Source organism: Ovis aries, chromosome 14 (assembly GCF_016772045.2).
Source record: "Ovis aries strain OAR_USU_Benz2616 breed Rambouillet chromosome 14, ARS-UI_Ramb_v3.0, whole genome shotgun sequence".
In the NCBI taxonomy this organism is placed as follows: domain Eukaryota; kingdom Metazoa; phylum Chordata; class Mammalia; order Artiodactyla; family Bovidae; genus Ovis; species Ovis aries.
This window is the reverse complement of record NC_056067.1, coordinates 62,297,947-62,317,464: the sequence shown is the minus strand read 5'-3', so window position 1 is coordinate 62,317,464 and position 19,518 is coordinate 62,297,947. Positions and strand designations below refer to the sequence as shown.

The 19,518-nt window shown below is 51.3% G+C and overlaps 1 protein-coding gene across 1 annotated transcript; it reads right to left on the bottom strand.

The window, feature by feature from the left end:
- Positions 1-301: 301 nt before the first annotated feature.
- On the bottom strand, positions 302-19,117 carry CACNG7 (calcium voltage-gated channel auxiliary subunit gamma 7). Its single transcript, XM_015100702.4, has 6 exons — positions 18,951-19,117; positions 16,340-16,564; positions 15,320-15,406; positions 14,627-14,767; positions 2,595-2,740; positions 302-1,927 (listed from the first exon to the last, which is right to left on the bottom strand). The coding sequence occupies exons 2-6, from the start codon at positions 16,533-16,535 to the stop codon at positions 1,670-1,672; spliced, it is 828 nt and encodes a 275-aa protein (XP_014956188.2). The 5' UTR covers positions 16,536-16,564; positions 18,951-19,117; the 3' UTR covers positions 302-1,669.
- Between the last annotated feature and the right edge of the window lie 401 nt (positions 19,118-19,518).

Below are 19,518 nucleotides of genomic sequence, written 5' to 3'. Positions count from 1 at the left end.
CGTTGGCAGGTGAATTCTTTACCACTTAGCCACCTGGGAAGCCCTGGCCAGTGATATCAAGAGTTAGCTCGTACTGATCCTGACCTGTGTCATTTGCTGTCCTACACGCTTTACATGGACTGAATTATAAAGTGCGACTGTTAATAACTGTGATGATTAAGCAGTTTAAGACACAACTAACTTGATTCTGTAGCAGCTCCCCACCCCTGCCCCGCCCGCACCACACACACAGGTATACCCTCTAGAGACCTAGACTTGTCCTCTGTATCCCAACGCCCCCACCCCCGGACAGGCAGAGACGTGTTTGAAATAAAGTTTATTGACGTTTCTGTCGGTATTTACATATGATACACGGTAAATAACAGAGCCAGGCCCCCCACCCCTCCCCCATCTCCAAAGCCCCCCTCCCCCCAGCCTCGTTAAAAATCGCTGCGTAAAGACAGGTTAACTGCTTCGGTCCCCCTCCCCCCTCCCCCCTAAGATGCAAACTAAAAACCCCCCATCCCTCCCCTGCCCCCCTCCCCCCACCCAGGGGGCCTTTCTGGTTCCGTGTACAACACTGTGCTACCTCGCCCCTCCTCCCCTAATAAGGGAGTGGGTGAGTTTCTGGTGAACCCCCACCCCCCATCCCAGTCTGTCCTAGGAGGCGGACGGACCCTTGAAAAAGGCCAGAGTTGGGGGATCTGAGATGGGGAGGGGGACTTCAATGAAGGGGGAGGTGCCAGAAAATGGAAGACTTCGAGGTTTGGGGGGTGTCGACCCCCGCTACTGCCTCTCCCTCCCACGACGGGGCCTCGAGGGGGGACAGGCGAGCACAGGCGTGGAATTGGCATGGAGGACTTTCCTCCACCCTAGGGTCTCCATTCTTGTCGCGTGGTGTGGGGGGGCTGGATACTCCTAGGGGGGCTTTGGATGAGCGGGTGGTGAGGAGGCCGGGAGACAGGGGAGGAAGAGGAAGGAAAAAGAAGCCAAGGTCAGTTGAGAGAGAGAGCTAGAAAATCCGTTAAAGAGCGCCCTTGAAAAGGCAGGTAGCCTTCAGAAGGCCTAGACGTGTCCAGCAGGTGAGACAGAACGGGGTCTCCCATGTGTGGGGAGGGGGGCGGGGGAGGCCAGGTTAACCATACCCGGGGCCTCCAGCCCCCCACCCCACCCTAGAGATGGGGTGGGGGTGTGGGGTGGAGTAAGAAGGGCCTCCCCCGCTGCACTCACTGCACGCAAGGACCACGAAGGTCTGGAGGTGAGACTGGGCCAAGTAAGAGGCTAGCCGAGGCAGAGAGGAGAAGAGGATGTTTGGCATTCCTGGCGGCTGCCAGAACCTACTCTCCAGCCCAGAGCCCCCGGCCGAGGTGAAAGGTAACTGGGACGGTTTGCTTGGAGGTGGGCGCGCTCGGCCGCTGCACGCGAAGAACCCGGGAACCTGGGAGTCTGTTGACTGGGGGCGGGGCCCAGGGAAAGGGGCGTGTCTTCCAGGAGGAGGAGTCTGGAAGTGGAAAGAGGGCGGCGCTATGGCGGCGGGGCGGGGCTAACGCGCGCGCAGTTTCCTCCCGGTGGGACGAGGTGTCCCCGGGACTTGCGCTGGAGCCGCGCGGTGGCGAAACCCGTGAGGAGGAGGAAGAGGACGAGAAGGAGGAGGAGGAGGAGGAGGGGCAGGGCGCTCCGGGGCGGGGCCTCAGCAGGGCGAGGTGGAGATGTGGAGGTGGTCGGGGTACTTAATGGCGGGAGGGTAGTTCTGTGTCATCTGTATGGACACGTCGCTGGAGATGTCGGAGGGGCTGCGGCCGCGACGCCACGCCTCGGGCTGCAGAAACTGGCCCGAGTAATCGGAGCAGTCGCTGAGACGCGGGCGGTAGAAGGCGGGGTGCGGGCGGTACATCTCCTCCTCCGCGTAGCGCTTGGTGAATAGGTACACGGACATCACGCCGGCTCCCTGCCAAGGCAAGACCAGAGTCCCCGCGGCTGGCCCCGGGCCCCGCCCCCAAGGCGAGGCCCCGCCCTCCCAGGACCCGGGAGTGCAAGACCAGAGTCCCCGCGCCTGGCCCCGCCCCCAAGGCGAGGCCCCGCCCTCCCAGGACCCGGGAGTGCAAGACCAGAGTCCCCGCGGCTGGCCCCGCCCCCAAGGCGAGGCCCCGCCCTCCCAGGACCCCGGAGTGCAAGACCAGAGTCCCCGCGGCTGACCCCGGGCGCACCGCCCCCCCTCCCCTCCCCCTCCCGCCAAGGCCCGCAAGACCCGCTGTCCCAGGACCTGGAAGTCCAGGCCTCCAGCTTCCTCCTTTCCCAGAAGCCGGGGACTAGGGGCCCGGCCTCCTCCTCCCTTCCCACCGTCCCCCACCCCAGGAGTCAGAGTCCCCCACTTCATCCTTCCAGAGATCTGGAAGTCCAGGGCCCCCCTTCTCCCCTGGGACCTCAAGAGTTGGAGCTCCCAGACCCTCCTCCTCCAGGACCTGGGGGCTAGGACCTCAGCCACCTCCTTTTAATCCACAGTCTAACCCACAGCCTCCTCTTCCTCCTGGACCCAGGAGTCACGCACGCCCTGCCACCGCCCCTGCCACCGGTCCCCATTCAAAACTCTGAGGTCTGGGCCCCACAGACATCACCTCTTTGAGTAGGAAGGAGGATGCTGCGAAGGCAAAAGACCACCCGTAGCGATAGTGGAAATACTGCTCCGAGCTGCTGGGCCTGTTCATGACCTCGTCGTTGATGCTGGAAATGTAAAGAACCAAGCCCACCACCAAGGAGAGGCCTGGGGGAGTAGAGGATGCCCTTGGTCCACTGGCAGTGGGCCCCTTTCCCCAGCCCCAGGCCCCCTGAATCCCACTGCTGTCTCCTCCTCCCAACCCCCGTCCCATTCTATCCTGGACTGTGCTGTGCTTAGTCACGCAGTTGTGTCCAACTCTGTGACCCCATGGACTGTAGCCCGCCAGGCTCCTCTGTCCATGAGGATTCTCCAGACAAGAATACTGGAGTGGGTTGCCATGCCCCACTCCAGAGGATCATCCCAACTCAGGGATGAAATCCAGGTCTCCCACATTGCAGGTGGATTCTTTACTGTCTAAACCACCAGGGAAGCCCAAGACTACTGGAGTGGGTAGCCTATCCCTTCTCCAGAGGGATTTCTTGAGCCGGGGTCTCCTGCACTGCAGGTGGATTCTTTACAGTCTGAGCTACCTGGGAAGCTCCCATCAATTGAAGTCCCTTGTGGGCTGGTCCTGGGCTGGGTGCAGGGAGTCTAGAGATAAATCAACAGCCTCCTCCTCCCTCCCCCCACCCCTGCATCCCTAATCTGTCATCAGGGGGCTCACAGTGCAATTGCGGAAGGCAAATATGGACACTGGTCAGCAGTCACATCCAAGGTGACAGTACTGTAAGGGAAATGGTGGCACAGGGGCTTCCCTAGCGGTCCAGTGGTTAAGACTCTGAACTTCCATTGCAGGGGTTGCTGGATTGATCCCTGGTCAGGGAACAAAGATCTCACATACTATGTGGTGCACCAGAAAAATTAATTTAAAAAAATTTTGCAGATGAAATAGTAGCATAAAGTTCCATGGGTCCAGAAAAGGCACCAAAGCCGCCTGGGGGCAGGGGTGGAGGAGTCAAGGAAAGTTTCCTGGAAGCTGGATTTTGTCCTAAATCCCCAAGGATGAGGCCCAGCGAAGAATGCAGGAAAACCTTGATACCACCCCAGGCAGGGCAGAGGGACTAGCATTGTTCCAAACAGAATTGGAGGGGGAACGCTGAACTGACCCATCCATGCAGCTCAAAAACATGGCCCACAGCCACCAGAAACAATGCCAGAGAAGGTTGGGCAGGGGCATTGCCATGATGAGCCTCAAATGCCAGTCTGATGTGCTTGGCATTGATGGCAAGGGCACTAGGGAGCCATGGAATATTGGGAACAGAGGGAGGGCAAGGCCAGACTGCAGTGTTGGAAGATCCTTTGGGGGCTGATGGGTTGTGGGAAGGGACTGGAGGGAAGAAATGCTGGAGCTGTGATAGGCCCAAGGCAGGGGAGGATGAAGCAGAACTAAGGCTGTATAGATAATAACATCAACAACAATAATGCCAGCTGCTTGTGTAGGTCTTGCTCTGTGCCAGGCACCATTCTGAGTGTCTTATATGCATTAACTCATTCAAACTTCACAATACACTTTCAAGTAGGTACCATTTTTATCTCTGTTTAGAGTTGAGGATACAGAGGTACAGGGGAAAATGGACAGAAGACGTCTCATTTGAGAATTTTTAAAAGGCAAGTATTACTTCCTCAAGCTGAACTTTCTTTTTCTAACATATATATGTATATAAAATAAACATATATATATTATATGAGCGGCATGGGGGATCTTAGTTCCCTGACCAGGGATTGAACCCATGCCCTGTACATCGGAACCTGGAGTCAACCATTTGACCACCAGGGAAGCCCCAAGGTGAACTTTCTTTTAAACAGTAGCCATACAAGGGTGGCTTGCAATGGGTGTGTGCTCAGTTGTGTCTGGCTCTTGGCAACCCTGTAGCCCACCAGGCTCCTCTGTCCATGGGATTTTCCAGGCAAGAATGCTGGAATGGGTTGCCATTTCCAGGGGATCTTCCTGACCCAGGGATTGAACTCGTGTCTCCTGTGTTTCCTGCCTTGGCAGGTGGATTCTTTACTGCTGTGCCACATAGGAATCTGTTAAAGGTGGCTTAAGGAGGCAGTAAAATCCCCAGCCCTAAATTAATCTCCGTAATCCTCATTAGCACCTTCCCCTAGAATCCTATTACACAAACAAACATCTGCGTGCCCATCACACCCAGAATAAATCTGAATTCCTTCCATTGCCTGTGAAAGGGGTTAGCAAAAAACGACTCCCCTACCCAGGGCTAAATCCAGCCCACCTCCTGTTTCTGTATGGTCTACTAGCTAAGAATCACTTTTACATGATTAAGTGGTTGAAAAAAAATCGAAAGAAGAGTATTTTGTGGCACGTAAAAAGTATCGGAATTTCATTTGGCAGTTCCTCAAAGCGTTAAAGATAGAATTACCATATGACCCCGCAGTTCCACTCCTAGGTATTTAGCCGAGAGAACTGGAAACATATGCTCACACAAAAACTTGGGCAAGAATGTTTGTGGCAGCATTATTCATAACAGCCAAAACGTGGAAACAGCCCAAACGTCTATCAACCGCACGGATAAACAAAATGTGGTATAGCCATATAAAGGAATAGTATTCAGCCAAAAAAAGGAATGAAGTGCTGATTTATACTGCCACATGGTGGAACCTACAAAATATGCTAAGTGAAAGAAGCTAGATGCAGAAGACCACATATTGTACGCTTCCATTTATAGGAAATGCCCAAAATAGACAAATCCGTAGACAGAGAAAGTAGATCAGGACTTCCCTGGTGGCTTAGTGGTGAAGAATCCGCCTGCCCATGCAGAGGACACAGGTTTGGTCCCTGACCCGGGAAGATTCCACATGCCACGGGGCAACTAAGCCTGTGCGCCATGACTACTGAGTCCAGGCCCCAGAGTGCGTGCTCTGCACGAGAGAAACCACCGCTGTGACAAGCCTGAGCACCACAGCTGGAGCGGAGCACCCACTCATTGCAACTAGTGAAAGCCTGTGCCCAGCAACAGCTGCAGCCCATAGGGTCCCCAAGAGTCAGACACGACTGACGCGACTTAGCACGCACGCGCACAATGATATTAGGATGCAGGCAAGCATCATCAGCGGTCGTTAAAACACTGAACGACAGAATCTTCTCGTGGAATATCTATCCGTTACAAAGATACTTGGGAAATATAATAAAGGAGCCTGAAAGACACCGTTTGAACCAAGTACCTGAAGCTAACATCACCAACAGTGGGACAAACGGACACCCCGACCTCCTGATGGGATCGCGCCACTATTTCATTTATGCAGTGTCCCTGCTGGAAATGTGTAACCTGGATCCACTCCAGGAGAAAATGTGGGGCGTTTTACAAACACCGGCTGCATTCTTCAAAAATAAACGTCAACATGAAAGATTTTTTTTTAAGGCATAGGAACTATATAAAAGATGAAAGGAGACGAAAGAAACACATCAAGGAAATGCAGAGGGGAATCCTAGCCTGGATCCAGAATCAGGGGGAAAACGGACTATAAAAGGCAGTGTGGGGACTTCCCTGACGGTCCAGTGGCTAAGACTCTGTGCTTCCACTGCAGGGAGCTGGGGTTCGATCCCTGGTCAGGGAACTGGGATCCCACAGGCCCCGGGGTGGAGCCAGTGGGGAAAAAAAAGGCAGTGTGGGTGCTGTGGGGCAACTAAGCCCGTGCGTCACAACTACTGAAGCTGGAGAGCCTAGAGGGCATGCTCCGAAGCCCCGGCGCTGAGAGGCCTGTGCACCGCACCTAGCGAGGAGCCCCGGCTTGCCACAGCTAGAGAAAACCTGCCAGTGGCAACCAAGACTGAGAGAGGCCAAACATGTTTAAAATATAAAAATGGGCAGTGTGCAGACAATTGATGAAATTTGAAATTAGCTGTAAAACTGTATTAATGTTCAACTTCCTGAATTGGATGATGGTGCTATGCTTAGGCGGAGAAGGCGATGGCACCCCACTCCAGTACTCTTGCCTGGAAAATCCCATGGACGGAGGAGTCTGGTGGGCTACAGTCCATGAGGTCGCCAAGAGTCGGACACGACTGAGCGACTTTACTTTCACTTTTCAGTTTCATGCACTGGAGAAGGAAATGGCAACCCATTCCAGTGTTCTTGCCTGGAGAATCCCAGGGACAGGGGAGCCTGGTGGGCTGCCGTCTATGGGGTCACACAGAGTCGGACACGACTGAAGTGACTTAGCAGCAGCAGCAGCTATGCTTAGGAAAGGAAATATATTTGTCCTTAGGAGATATCTGATGCTGATTTATTTAAGAGTGAAGTGTTCCTAGTGTGTGTAAAATGGATAGTTGGTGAGAAGATGCTGTGTGGCACAGGGGGCCCAGTCTGGTGCTCTGGGATGACCTAGAGGGGTGGGATGAGGGGAGAGGAGGGAAGCTCAGAAGGGAGGGGATATGTGTATAATTATGGCTGGTTGTCATTGTTGTATGGCAGAAACCAACACAACATTGCAAAAATTTTAAAAAATGTAAAAGGGTGAGGTGTTTGCAATTTATGTTCAAGTGGTTATCTATGGTAATATAATGTATTAATAATATATAGATATATACCCATATATACATGTATACTCTAATACTTTGTCCACCTGATGCAAAGAACTGACTCACTGGAAAAGACCCTGATGCTGGGAAAGATTGAAGACAGGAAGAGAAGGGGAGGACAGAGGATGAGATGGCTGGATGGCATCACAGATTCCATGGACGTGAGTTTGAGTAAACTCCGGGGGTTGGTGATGGACAGGGAAGCCTGGCGTGCTGCAGTCCATGGGGTTGCAAAGAGTTGGACATGATTGAGTGACTGAACCGAACTGACGGATATACACATAAGACAGAGAAAAAGACAAAAAGTGGCAAAGTGTTAAAAACTGGTCCAGGTGAAAAACGTGAGAGTTCTTTGTGCTGTTCTTGCAACTTTTCTGTACGTTTAAAAACTTGCCAAAACAACAAACTTTAAATAAAATAGGCATCCCCAAACAGGAATTCCACCCCCCGAAGATTCAAAAATGTTACCCTGCAGATGGTTTACTCATGGTAAAGAGAAAAATGTGCCTTCCCAACGGAGAGCGCTAATGATCACCCCTTTACCAAGGGGTCAAACATTTTCCCACTCCTGGTGGGAACAACTTGATATTATTTGCTACCTGAAGTGATGGGCTATAAAGAATACGGCACCACTTCTAAATCTTACCAAACCTATTTAACTAGAATCTAATCAAGTCTCTACCTTGGACATAAGTGCAGGTTACAGAAAATGCAAAGGAAGGGGAAGAAGTCAAATGAGGCCACAAGGAAACAAGCAAACAGAATGCAGGATGTGGGGTGTAGACAGGACATCCTGTCTTGTAGATTTCAAAAGGACAATGTTAGGAGCCAAGTTATAATACTGAAGCCAGTGATTGATCTTAACATCTCAAAAAGAGAGGCAAACAGATAGTATTATGTCTCCTGATGCAATGCAATAGGACTTAATAACACCGCCTATCTATGAGGTATTTTTGCCCCCCCCCACTCCCAAAGTCAAACCTGCATCTGATCTACAACTTTACAGGAAAACACAGAGTGGATGGACATATTATAATCACAACACAAAGACACAACAGAAAGATCAAAAGTGTGGAGATTATATAAGGCAAATGACTAGATGTCTTCAAATGAATGGCAAGAAAAAACCAGAAGGAAAGGGACTATTAGAGATTAAAAGAGGCTTCAGAGATCTATCAACTAAATGCACAAGTGGAATTTGGATCCTGGTTTCCAACACACTAATTGTAAAAAATTTTTTAAAGGCATTTATGAGACAAATGGGGAAGCTGAACTCTGGCTAGAAATTAATTTATATTAAGCGGCTATTCTTCATTATTTGGGCAGATAATGGCACTGTGGTTATGTTAAATAACAAAGTACTAATTTCTCAGAGATGTGCTGAAATATTAGTGGATAAGATGATTTAATGCTGGAGACTGACTTTAAAATTCTGTAGTGAAGTGCAGCAGGGAGATATGGCAAGTTTGACTAAAAAAAGACTCACCATATGTTGATAATTGTTGAAACTGAGTGAAGGGTACATGGCACACTATACTATCCTTTCTATATTTTCATAATGAAATATATTTTAAAAGTCAGTGTTGTAAAAAATATAGTATGAGAACTAGTCTAGACTAAAAGAGAAATTAACTAAATGCACTGCATAAACTTAGATGGAATCCTGGTTCTGGGGGAAAAGCTATAAAAGGCATTCTTAGAATGACTAGGACAGTTTGAAAATGGAGTGGATTGTATTATGGACTTACTGTAAAATTTCTAGGTTTAATAACGGTCTTGTAGTTATGTAGAAAAATGCCATTACTCTTAAGAGATGCATATTAAAATGCTTAGTGATGCCTGCAACTTATTTTCAAATGGTAAAGTTAAAGCAAACAAAGGGCTTGTGTGCTCAGTTGCTAAGTCATATCCAACTCGGTGAGACCCCATGGACTGTAGCCCACCAGGTTCCTCTGTCCCTGCGATTCTCCAGGCAAGAATACTGGACTGGGTTGCCATTTCCTTCTCCAGGGGATCTTCCTGACCCATGGATTGAACATGCGCCTCTTCCATCTACCTGCATTGGCAGGTGGGTTCTTTACCACTAGCGCCAGTGGCGAAGCCCAGGGGAGTCCTTTTAATCCCACTCCCCTCATCCAAGAAGGATGATCAGTTATCAAGTCATGTCTATTTTCCTTCCCGAATCTCTCATAAATCTAAAATCCCTTTCTTGTCCCCAAGTCCTCTAATACAGCTGAGGCTTATTCCCTGTGCCTGTCCTGTTGCCTTCAAACCTGTCTTCCTATTTTAGAAACTGTTGTTTCTTTCTTTTCTTATTTTTGCCACACTTCAAGGCCTGTGAGATCTTAGTTCTCCAACTAGGGATCGATCCCACATGCCTTGCACTGGGAAGTGGAGTCTTAACCTCTGGACCACCAGGGAAGTCCTGTACGTTTTTGTTTTGTTTCAGATACTGGCTCTTTCTAGAAACCCATACTAGGGAGGTCCCTAGCAGTCCAGTGGTTAGGATTCTGCCCTACCACTGCAAGTTGCCTGGGTTCCATCCCTGGCCTAAATAATTAAATAAAACCCATATCAGACTCTGTCCATCTCTTGTCAAAATCCTTTCTCGGTGCCCTGGTAACCATGGGAGAAAGTATTCATTCCTCAGTCTGATTATCCAAGCTCTTTTTGATCTGAAAACGTGCCAACCACTCCTGCCTCACCTCAAGTCCCTTGTTTCACATTTCAGTTCTATAAGACAAACATTCTCCCTACAGAGAGTCAGGAGCAGGGTTGATGAGAAGGGAACAAATGTTTCTGAAGAGAAGGAGCTTTTTGTTGTCGCTTTTGCTCTTGTTTTTAGTGATTGAAAGTTATCTAAACACAATGTCAGAAGCTGTTCTTGTCATTATTTCTCCTTCCTGGGCATTTTAGGGTGACTCTGGTTCTCTAAAAATAACCTTCTTTGCCCTTTTTTTCTCCTCCCCCTTTTTTTTTCTCTTTCCCGTCCCTCATCCTTTCTCTGTAATCCAGTCTTCTCCCTCCCCACTCCACTACATCTGCTTCAGAATTCTTAGAGCACAGAAGGCAAGAATCACCTACATTCCAAGCTGAATAGGAACAACCTGGATTTAGAACAAAGAATTTCAGGACCATGGAGAGCTACATGGGCGGCTCCTCAGTCTTACCGCTTTCTAGAGTCTTAACACACGCTGTGAATTTCATGTCTGTACCAGGCACTTTTCTCTCTTTACTTGAAAAACTCCCCCTCGCCCTTTCTGCATCAATTTAGATGTCACCTGCTCTTGAAATTCTGGTCACTCCCACCCTCTCCAGCACCCTACCCTGTCTGCTTAAAGCATCTTCCCTTTTCTCAGAATGCCCTGAACTTTGTTTATCAGGGATCTCTTCTACAAATATTTCATTGTGTACTTTGTACCAGCAACTCACCTAGGCTCTGAAGATACAAGCATGGGCACGTCTCTGCCTTTTATTTATCTATTCATTTGGCTGCGCTGGGTCTTACTGGTGGCATGTGGGCGCTTTCCTTAGTTACAGCTTGTGAACTCTTATTTGCAGCCTGTGAGATCTAGTTCCTGGACAAGGATCAAACCCAGGCCCCCTGCACGAGGAGTGTAACGTCTTAGCCGCTGGATCACCAGGAAAGTCCCTTCCTGCCTTTTGGAGTTTACATTCTGGAAGAAGGAGGCAGAAAATGAATAAGGTGACCCTAGCAATAAGTGCTCTGAAGCAAATATCAAATAGGGGAGGTGATGGGTAGTACAGTGGGGGCAAAGAAACATTGGGTACCATTGTCAGAGAAAGAAAATCTGAAGAGGGAAAGTTGGGGAATTAGGAGAAAGAGACTTCCAAGCATGGAGGGTTACTGATTGTAAAAGTGAGGTTGACATTAACATTTTCAAAGGTGGTGCAGCAATGGAGAAAGTGTTAGTGAGTTACAAAAAATGAGACCAGAAGTCTGAGCAGTAGTCAAATCATGTAAGACATTATAAGTCAGCGTGAGGAGTTGGGATGTATTCTAAGTGCAACGGAAATGCATTGAGACACTGAAGGGATTTAAGTGTTGTGTGACCAGCATTGATGGGCATGCAGCTGGGAGCTGTTTTGTGGCCGACTGCAGGAAGATTGCCATTTAAGATTCAGCATGTCACCAGTGCTCAATAAAGACATGGCATAGAAGATGGTTCTGCAACTGTTTGATGAGTGAATGAATGAAGGAGCAGACACATGGAACATGTTTGAGGAGCAGGGGTTAATATGAGCCAGGCACGGGAAGCTTGCCTCATCTGACCTGGAAAAAGGAAACCAATGTCACTCCAGCCTCCTCCCCCTACTCTCACCAATCATACCCAGTCATCTGGTTCTATTGATTCTTCTGTCAACATCCTTCTTTCTCAAAGCCATCCAGTCACCTTTATCCTCCCGTCTCCCTCCCCAGCTAGAACCTTATCCGCTCCTGCCTGGACCAATGCGTAAGCCTCCTCCCTTTCCAATCTCTTTCCTTTTAGTCCATTCCCAACACAGGTCCCTGAGGGATCATCAACACCCTATCCCTTTCCTTCCCCAGCCCTCCCGCCACTTTCTCCAAAACTGAATGTCAACCTCACCATTTACCAGACCTCGGTCAACCCTTGTCTCTTTCTAAGTCTCAGTTTCCTCACTGGGAACATGAGGTGGTTGCACTACTACCTTCCACTCCAAGACCTAAGAAACTGGTACTATTTCCACCCTTTCCTTTCTTTCTTTCTTTTGGCTAGCTGGGTCTTAGATGTACATGTGGGATCTAGTTCCCTGATCAGGGATGGAACCCCGGGCCCCCAGCACTGGGACTGTAAAGTCTTAGCCACTGGACCACCAGGGAAGTCCCCAGCCTCTCCTCTCTTTTAATCCCCTTTGTCTTTATGACTTTTAATTGTGGTGGGGCAGTAGAAGGCCAGAGTGAAAGACCGGTCTGGAATCCTGCTTCTACTGTGGAGCAGCTCAACTTCTGAGTGCTTTCCGTTTCCTCAAATGGAAAATGGGAATAAAAATAGCATCTGCCTTAGGAGGTGAAGAAAAAGAAATAACTTAATTTGCACAAAGCACTTAGAACTTCCCCAAACCGTGGCACTCAATTAACTGTTTTCTATTATGGTTGCTGTTGCTACTACTACTATTCATGGACATATGGGAGCAGGCATTTATTTATTTAAAACGACCACGTGCTGAGCACTTACTGCTATAAACCAGGCCCTGGGTTGGGCCTTCACATCCATGATCTAGACCAGGGGTCAGAAAACTACTATTGGTCCCACTGCCTGTTTTTGTACAGTTTGCAAACTAACTGTGGTTTTTACATTTTTTTTAACGGTCAGGAAAAAAAAAAAAGACAAAAGAAGAATAAAATCTCATGGTCCATGAAAACTAGATTGAATTCAAATTTCAGGCTCCTTAAATAGGATTATTGGAACACAGCTAGGCCCACTGCTTCCCCTCTGGTTGCTTTGGCACTCCAACAAAGCCTAGACTATTTACTTTCTGGCCCTGAGCAAAAAGTTTTCCCACCCCTGACCAAGGTTGCCCAGTCAACAGCTCCAGAAAGGAAGGCTGAAGCTCACACAGTAAGTGGCAGGATTTTAACCCAGGTCTTTCTAGGTTCATAGCAGCATGAGCCTTCAGCCACTACAGGCTGCAACCTTGGCTACCTTGCGTAGGGTGCATAGACCATAGTTTATGAAATGAAGTTCAGGAAGTGGGGTTCAATCCCCCTAAATTACTCTATTGTTACATCAGAGGCCTGATTTCCAGCCCTGACAGCACCAGCTGATACTTAACTTGACCTTGGGAAATCAGGTCCTGATACATTGGTATAAGAATGGCTTTTGGGACGAGAACACCCTTGAGTATCCTCAGCACTCATTTATCAGCTTTATCGCCTCTTTGGTTTTCACTTCTGTAAATCACAAACAATAGGATTTTCCTTCGAACATTTCAGGTGGGTTGAATCAAAGTCCCCATGCTCCCTACCTTTGCCCCACTTTCTGTCTCTCTAGGCTACAATTTTTCCATCTGACACTCTGAAATGGTGATATGATACATGTCTTATTTTAGCTTGGTGTCTGGCTCTGCATGCTGTGATTCAAGTTTGCACGGAGGTTGCACCCTGCTTTCCTGGGGAAGAGGTCTTGTCAGGTTAGGCTGGAGGCATGGGGGAGGTTTAGCCCAGAGAAAGCTGGGTGAGGAGCAGGGAGGAGACGGGGGGAGGGGATTTTTGAAGATCCATCTCCGGTCATCTGCAGAGCTGACTCCAAAGAGGTGGCCGAGTGCAGGCCCCAGGGGATGTAACGGGAGCAAGACGTACAGTGGGCTCTGTTCATCAAATATCAACTGAATTAAAAGGGCCCCAATGGAGTTTAATTAAATCATGTTGAAGTAATTCGAATTGAACTGAAGAACTGAGTCAGAACAGATTGGGGACAGTTGGGCCAGATTGATGGAGTTAAGTATGTCAGAGCAGAGGTGACCTGACCTGAGCTGAGTTGGACTGAACTGGACTGGACTGAACTAAAATTTGGAGGAGGGGAACAATTCAGAAAGAGCTCTCCTCTGGAGCTCAGGACACTTGAGTCTCTGGGGAACCAGCTTACACTGGTATCTCAGGCAACTCCCTACACAATTTCGAGACCCGGTATCCCTATTTTATCAAATTAGTTCTAATAATAACTCCTGGATAGAGGTGTTATGAGAAGTTTATGAGATTGCTCATGCTAAAGAGACTTAAATCTCAAAAGAAAAGGTAACTATAAAGAAACACTGAACTCTAGCTAATGACAGGCATGGTAAAGAATCTATAGAGTCAAGTGTACTGATGCCTGCAGCTTGCTCTGAAATTCATTTTTAAATGATAATAAAATAGATGGATGGATGTGTAGAAAGATAGATGGATGGACAGATACAGAATAAAGCAAATCCCGTGACATGGTAATGATCAACTCTTAAGTGGCGGGTACAGGGTTCTTTCGAGTTTTCTGTTTGAAAAATGTTCCAGTAATACGTTGCACAGAACATAAAGAGCCTTGCAAACTGTTAATTGCTAAAATATCAGGAGTGGTTAAAAATACAGCCTCTGGAGGCGAAATGTGTGTGGTTGAGTCCCATCTCTGCCTCTCACTGGTTGTATGGCCCTAACTTCAATCCGCTGAGTGTTTGTTTCCTTAGCTGTAAAATGGGGTTATTAATAGCCTCCCAAGGTGGTTGTATCAGAACAGAGCCTGGCACCCGGTTAGCACCCAAGAAGCGCTCGCTGAGAAATGCTCCATTCCACAGAGCAGCAAAGTGGGGCTGGGAGAGGCTTTGCAATTCCTTCAGGATTACCCAGCAAGGAAGTAGCGGTCTTACTGGAGGAAGAGCCCCAGGCTCCTGGCACCGGAAATGGTCCTGCAGCCTGTCAGTCCTTTCCTTGGGCTTACCCGAGAGGATGAAGAAGATGCCGGACACGAAGGCCAGAATGGTCCTCTGCGGGCGGATGTGCCCAATGTTGCTGATGACGAAGGCGGTGAACACGAGGAAGAGGCTGACCATGGGGAAGGGGGTGGCTGTGCGCACTGTCTCTGGGGGAAGGTAGGAAGAAAGACGGAGGTGAGGGGGGACTCTCTGGGGGTTGCCTCTGAATCCTCCTCATCTCTGCACCCCCACGCCCCTTTCTGAAACTTCCACTGCTGGCCCCGCCCCCTCACCCAGGCCACACCCCTCGGTTTGACCCCACCCCTTAGCTCCTGACTCCACCCACTCTCGGGCTCCGCCCCTTCGACCTGGCCCCACCTCCTCACGCACCCACTCTGACTGTTTTCAAGCCTGCACTCCTTCCCTTCCACTCCATCCCTTCTCTTGTGTGCACCACTCTGTGTGACCCCATGGGCTGTAGCCCGCCAGGCTCCTCCGTCCAAAGGATTTCCCAGGCAAGAATACTGGAGCAGGTTGCCATTTCCTCCTCCAGGGGATCTTCCCTATCCAGGGAATGAACCCACATCTCTTTAAGTCTCGTGCATTGGCAGGCGGGTTCTTTACCACTAGTGCCAACTGGCCTGCCCCTTTCCCCAGGACCCGCCCTATCACCCTGCCCCTTGGTTGCCTAACCCTCCCAGCCCCGTGCTTCCCCTCACTCAGAATATTCTCTGTGTTTTCCGTCACCAAGTTGATCTCTGGTTCAAGGAAATATTCTGAGGCTACGCAGCGACCCTTTTCCCGGCCTGGGGGGAAGATAAGAAGGCAGGGCGGTCAGGGGCAGGACGCACAGTCAAGAGACCCCAGGATGGGAATGTCCTGGGGATTAGTGTCTGTCTACTCTGTATTACTCTGTACTATGTTTGTGCTCCTCTTAGGGGGTTACAGAAGGGTATGGGCAGGAGTCTATCAGCTCCTATTGCAAGTTGCCCTAGAGACTGTTGGATGGAGGAAGACAAGCTGGAAGCCAGAGTCTCAAGTAAGAAGGGGTTATGGGCCAGGTCTCCTGGATCCCTAAAGAGGGAAAGGTCTGGGGGTTGAGGTGGGAAAGGATTCCTAGAAGGAGCGCTGTCCGTAGTACCTGGGAGGCATAGATATTGTTTATCCTTCCCATTCAACACTGGAACTGTCCAGGAGTCAAGTTCTGAACTAGGATTAGTGTTTCTCTGGGTCTGGGGGCTCCAGGGGGTTACTGGGGATTAGGGACCTGGAGATTGTGTGATCATTGGGGTTCTTAGATCCAGGGACTAAAGCACTAGAAATTGAATGTGTGTGTGTGTGTGTGTGTGTGCGTGTGTGTGTGAGCACTCCACTGCTTAGTCGTGTCTGATTCTTTGCAACCCTGTGGACTGTAGCCCTCCAGGCTCCTCTGTCCATGGGATTCTCCAGGCAAGAATCCTGGAGTGGGTTATCATTTCCTTCTCTAGGGGACCTTCCCGACCCAGGGATCAAATTCAAGTCTCTTGCGTCTTCCTGCACTGGCGGGCGGATTCTTTCCGCAATGCGGCCACCTGGCAAAACTTAGAAATGGAATCTCCAGGTAGACATGTGACTGTCCAGGAGAGAAACGGGGTTGATTTCTGGGTTTCGGGCACCCATGGGAGGGAACTATGGATGAGGACTCTCAGGTGCCATGCAAACGCAGGGACAATTGACTGGTGGGCAGGTGAGGCCTGTACCTGCAAAGAAGCAGACGCGCCACAGGCCAGCGTGCAGCGCCATCTTGACCTCGGTGGTCTGGTTCTGCGGCAGCACGGTTCCCTCCTCCATGTACAGCCAGTAGTCTGTGCTGACGGCAATGCCCACGAGGAGCAGGCCGCACGCACCAAACACGCTGCTCAGCAGGGTCAGGGCGCGGCTGCTGCAGTGACTCATCCTCAGCGGCGGGGGGCGCCCTGCGGGGCCTGAGGGACCGGGAGCTCCAGTGGAGAGCCCCGCTGGGGCTGCTGGGGTCCCCCAGACAGCATACAGCCACGAGGGACACCGGCCCTGGGCCAGAACCAGCAACCCCCCGAACGGAACTCTCTCCTATCTGCCCCCTAGGTCCTGACCCGTGACTCCAGCCTGGATTTGGACCAGTAACTTGTCTAGAAATCCTAACCTAGGCCACCAATCCCGACCCTATGCCCAGACCTGACACCCTGACCCCTTTCTTTTGAGCTTTTAATGGGAACCAGAAATGCCCCAAGTGGGTCGTTAACCAAGGACCCTAACCCTGTACCTTGGCCTTGACCTCAAGCCTCCCATATCTAGTTGGACTCTTTAAGTAAATATATATATATTTGACTGACGTAGGTCTTAGTTGCAGCTTGCAGACTACTTAGTTATGGCATGTGGGATCTAGTTCCCTGACCAGGGATTGAACCCGGGCCCCCTGCACTGGAAGCACAGAGTCTTAGCCACTGGACCACCAGAGAAGTCCCTGGACTCTTCTCTTGACACTTAATGTCCAATTCTAATGCAAGACCTTGACTTTCTAACCCTGGTATGGTGCCTTGACCTCAATTTGGCATCCTAATCTGAAATCGTGGACCACGACCCAGATTCAAGATTCCAGAACATTAACCACCCCCATCCCAAATCCTCGCAAGCCTCTGAACCTGGGGTGCTAGAACTCCATCACAGGGCGCTGGCTCCCAGGATATTGGGGCCTAGAGACCTGGAGCAGGGTTTTGGCTAGAGACTTCAGAATGTCCAAACCATGATCTGGGAATCCCACCCCCGCCCCCCCCCCCCACACCTCTCAGTATCCTATTCAGAGCAAGTGACCATCGTTCAATAGGAATCAGGGCTCTGAACTCTAAAACACACATCAGGAAGTCTGCAATCCGTATTCTCGTTACAAGATCCCCAAATCCCCTCCCAGAGAGTCTGGACTCCAGCTCCCCCAGCTAAGACTTCTAATCATAGACCTTCTTCAACCTCCAACCTGGAACCCGGATCCCCCTAACCCTGGACCTTCAAAACAGGAGAGCTCCCAAGTTCATGGCTGTTGCCTCCAAAATTCCAATCTTAAATCTGGAGATTTCCTTCCAGGGTGCTCCTAATCCCTTAGCCACCACACTCACCCTTTCCCGAGAACTCCCTAAACCACACAGTCTCATGATCTGGGGGACTCAAACTGGGATCTCCATCTTATCTCAACTGGAGCCCTCAACCTACCTGAATACCACGATCTTCATCACCTTTTTAACAGTGACAGTTAAGACCCCTAACCAGCAATCCCCCCCACCACCAACAATGCAGTCAAGACTTGAGCCCCCACTCTCCTTGACCAGAATTCCTGGAGCCTTGAAATTGAAATTCTGGAAACTCAACACCACCTCAATAAGAACCCTGGAGCTTGAGACGACCTTCATCCCTGTCTGGGCGACCCCCCCAACCCCAGCCTCTAGGGCCTTCACCCCACCTGCCCCGCTCCCCACCTCCTGAGGGATTCAGGAGTCTAAGACTGGCAGAGCTCCGGACACCCCGCTTGCTCCCATCCCCCGGCCCATGGCTCCAGGGCTTGACTGCCAGCTGCCCGCTTTCCTTCCAGTCCGCTCATCTCAGAAACCAGCGTCAGAACCCCGTCTCCCGGGCTGCCTCCATCCCAGGTAGCTGACCTCAGCTCCCCCCACTGGCTCCTCCGATCCAGACGGCTGGGACGTGGCCCACCGGCACCCTTCTCACTCCCGCTTTGGGGCGCCCCTCCCTCCTCACTCGGTTCCTCCACACTCTCAGCGGCCCGCCCAGATCTCCTCATTCTCCTCCAACCGCCAACCCTTCCTCCTTTGGGACCCCCCCTCCTTCCCCAGGCCCAAAACCTTCTTATCCTTCTTTATCCCCGCCTTTCCTGGATATAGGCTTTGGATCCCTGGGGGTCCCCATTATCCAAGCCCCAAGACCAAACTCCATAGGCCCTCAATCTTGGGGAGACGTGCGCTCTCCTTCCGCGGACCCCTTCTCAGACTCACGGCCGGCCCTTACCGGGCCCGGGCCCTCCCCCCTCATCCAGGACCGCCTCCCTCGAGGATCCGGCCCGCACCCTCTCCCGTGCCCACGGTCTCCGAGGTTTGGACACTGAGAGTATGGTTGCCCCGTTCTGGGACCCTCGGACCCCGTACCCCCGGGTTCCTCAGGCCTAAACGCCCCTCCATCGCCCACTGCCCCCCGACCTCGGGCGTCCGATCGCGAGCATCGCATCCCCAGGAGCCACTCAGCCCCGTTTAGTCCAGACCCCCGGCCGCCTCAGGAGGACCGCCCCCCGCCCCCCGCAATCTGGTTCCCGGACTCTCCCCTCGAGCTCACCTCGCTCAGGGCTTGGCGGACGCTCCGGGCCGCGGGCCCCGCAGCCGCATGACCGGCCCCGCGGCTTCCCCCGGCCGCCGCCGCCGCCGCCGCCACCGGGGTCGCCGGTGCCCGCGCCCCCCGCCCCCGCCCCGGAGCCCGGCGTCCCGGCCCCCTCCCGGCCTCCCACCCCCCACCCCCCGCGCCCGCGGCCTCACTCGGCGGACGACGCCGGGAGCTGGGACCGGCGGTCGCTCATTGGCTACTGCGGAGGAGGGGAGGGGCAGGAAAGGAGGAGGGGGGATAGGATGCGGGGAGGGAGGGAGATGGGCCTTGAGAATGGGGGAGGCAGAGAGCGAGAGAGAATAGAAACAGAGGCAGGGGAGCCCGAGAGGGGCAGGGGCGCACGGGGAGGCAGAGAGGCTGCCCAGAACTGAAACCCGGAGGCTGTGAAATTCTGAGACTCCCGGGTCTGGAGACTAGAGGAGACACAGAGATGGCCTGGCCCTGGAAGAGACAGAGAGATGGAGAGGCAGAAATCGGATCTAGGCAGGCCCCCTCTTCCCCCAGGCTCAGAGATTCTGGGCTC

Excerpts from the sequence above, each read along its gene's own strand:
- CACNG7 (XM_015100702.4), bottom strand. The coding sequence starts at position 16,535 with ATGAGTCACTGCAGCAGCCGCGCCCTGACCCTGCTGAGCAGCGTGTTT. Across the intron at positions 14,768-15,319 it reads AAACACAGAGAATATTCTGA|AGACAGTGCGCACAGCCACC; the intron begins GTGAGGGGAAGC and ends ACCTTCCCCCAG. Across the intron at positions 1,928-2,594 it reads CCTCCTTCCTACTCAAAGAG|GGAGCCGGCGTGATGTCCGT; the intron begins GTGATGTCTGTG and ends TTGCCTTGGCAG.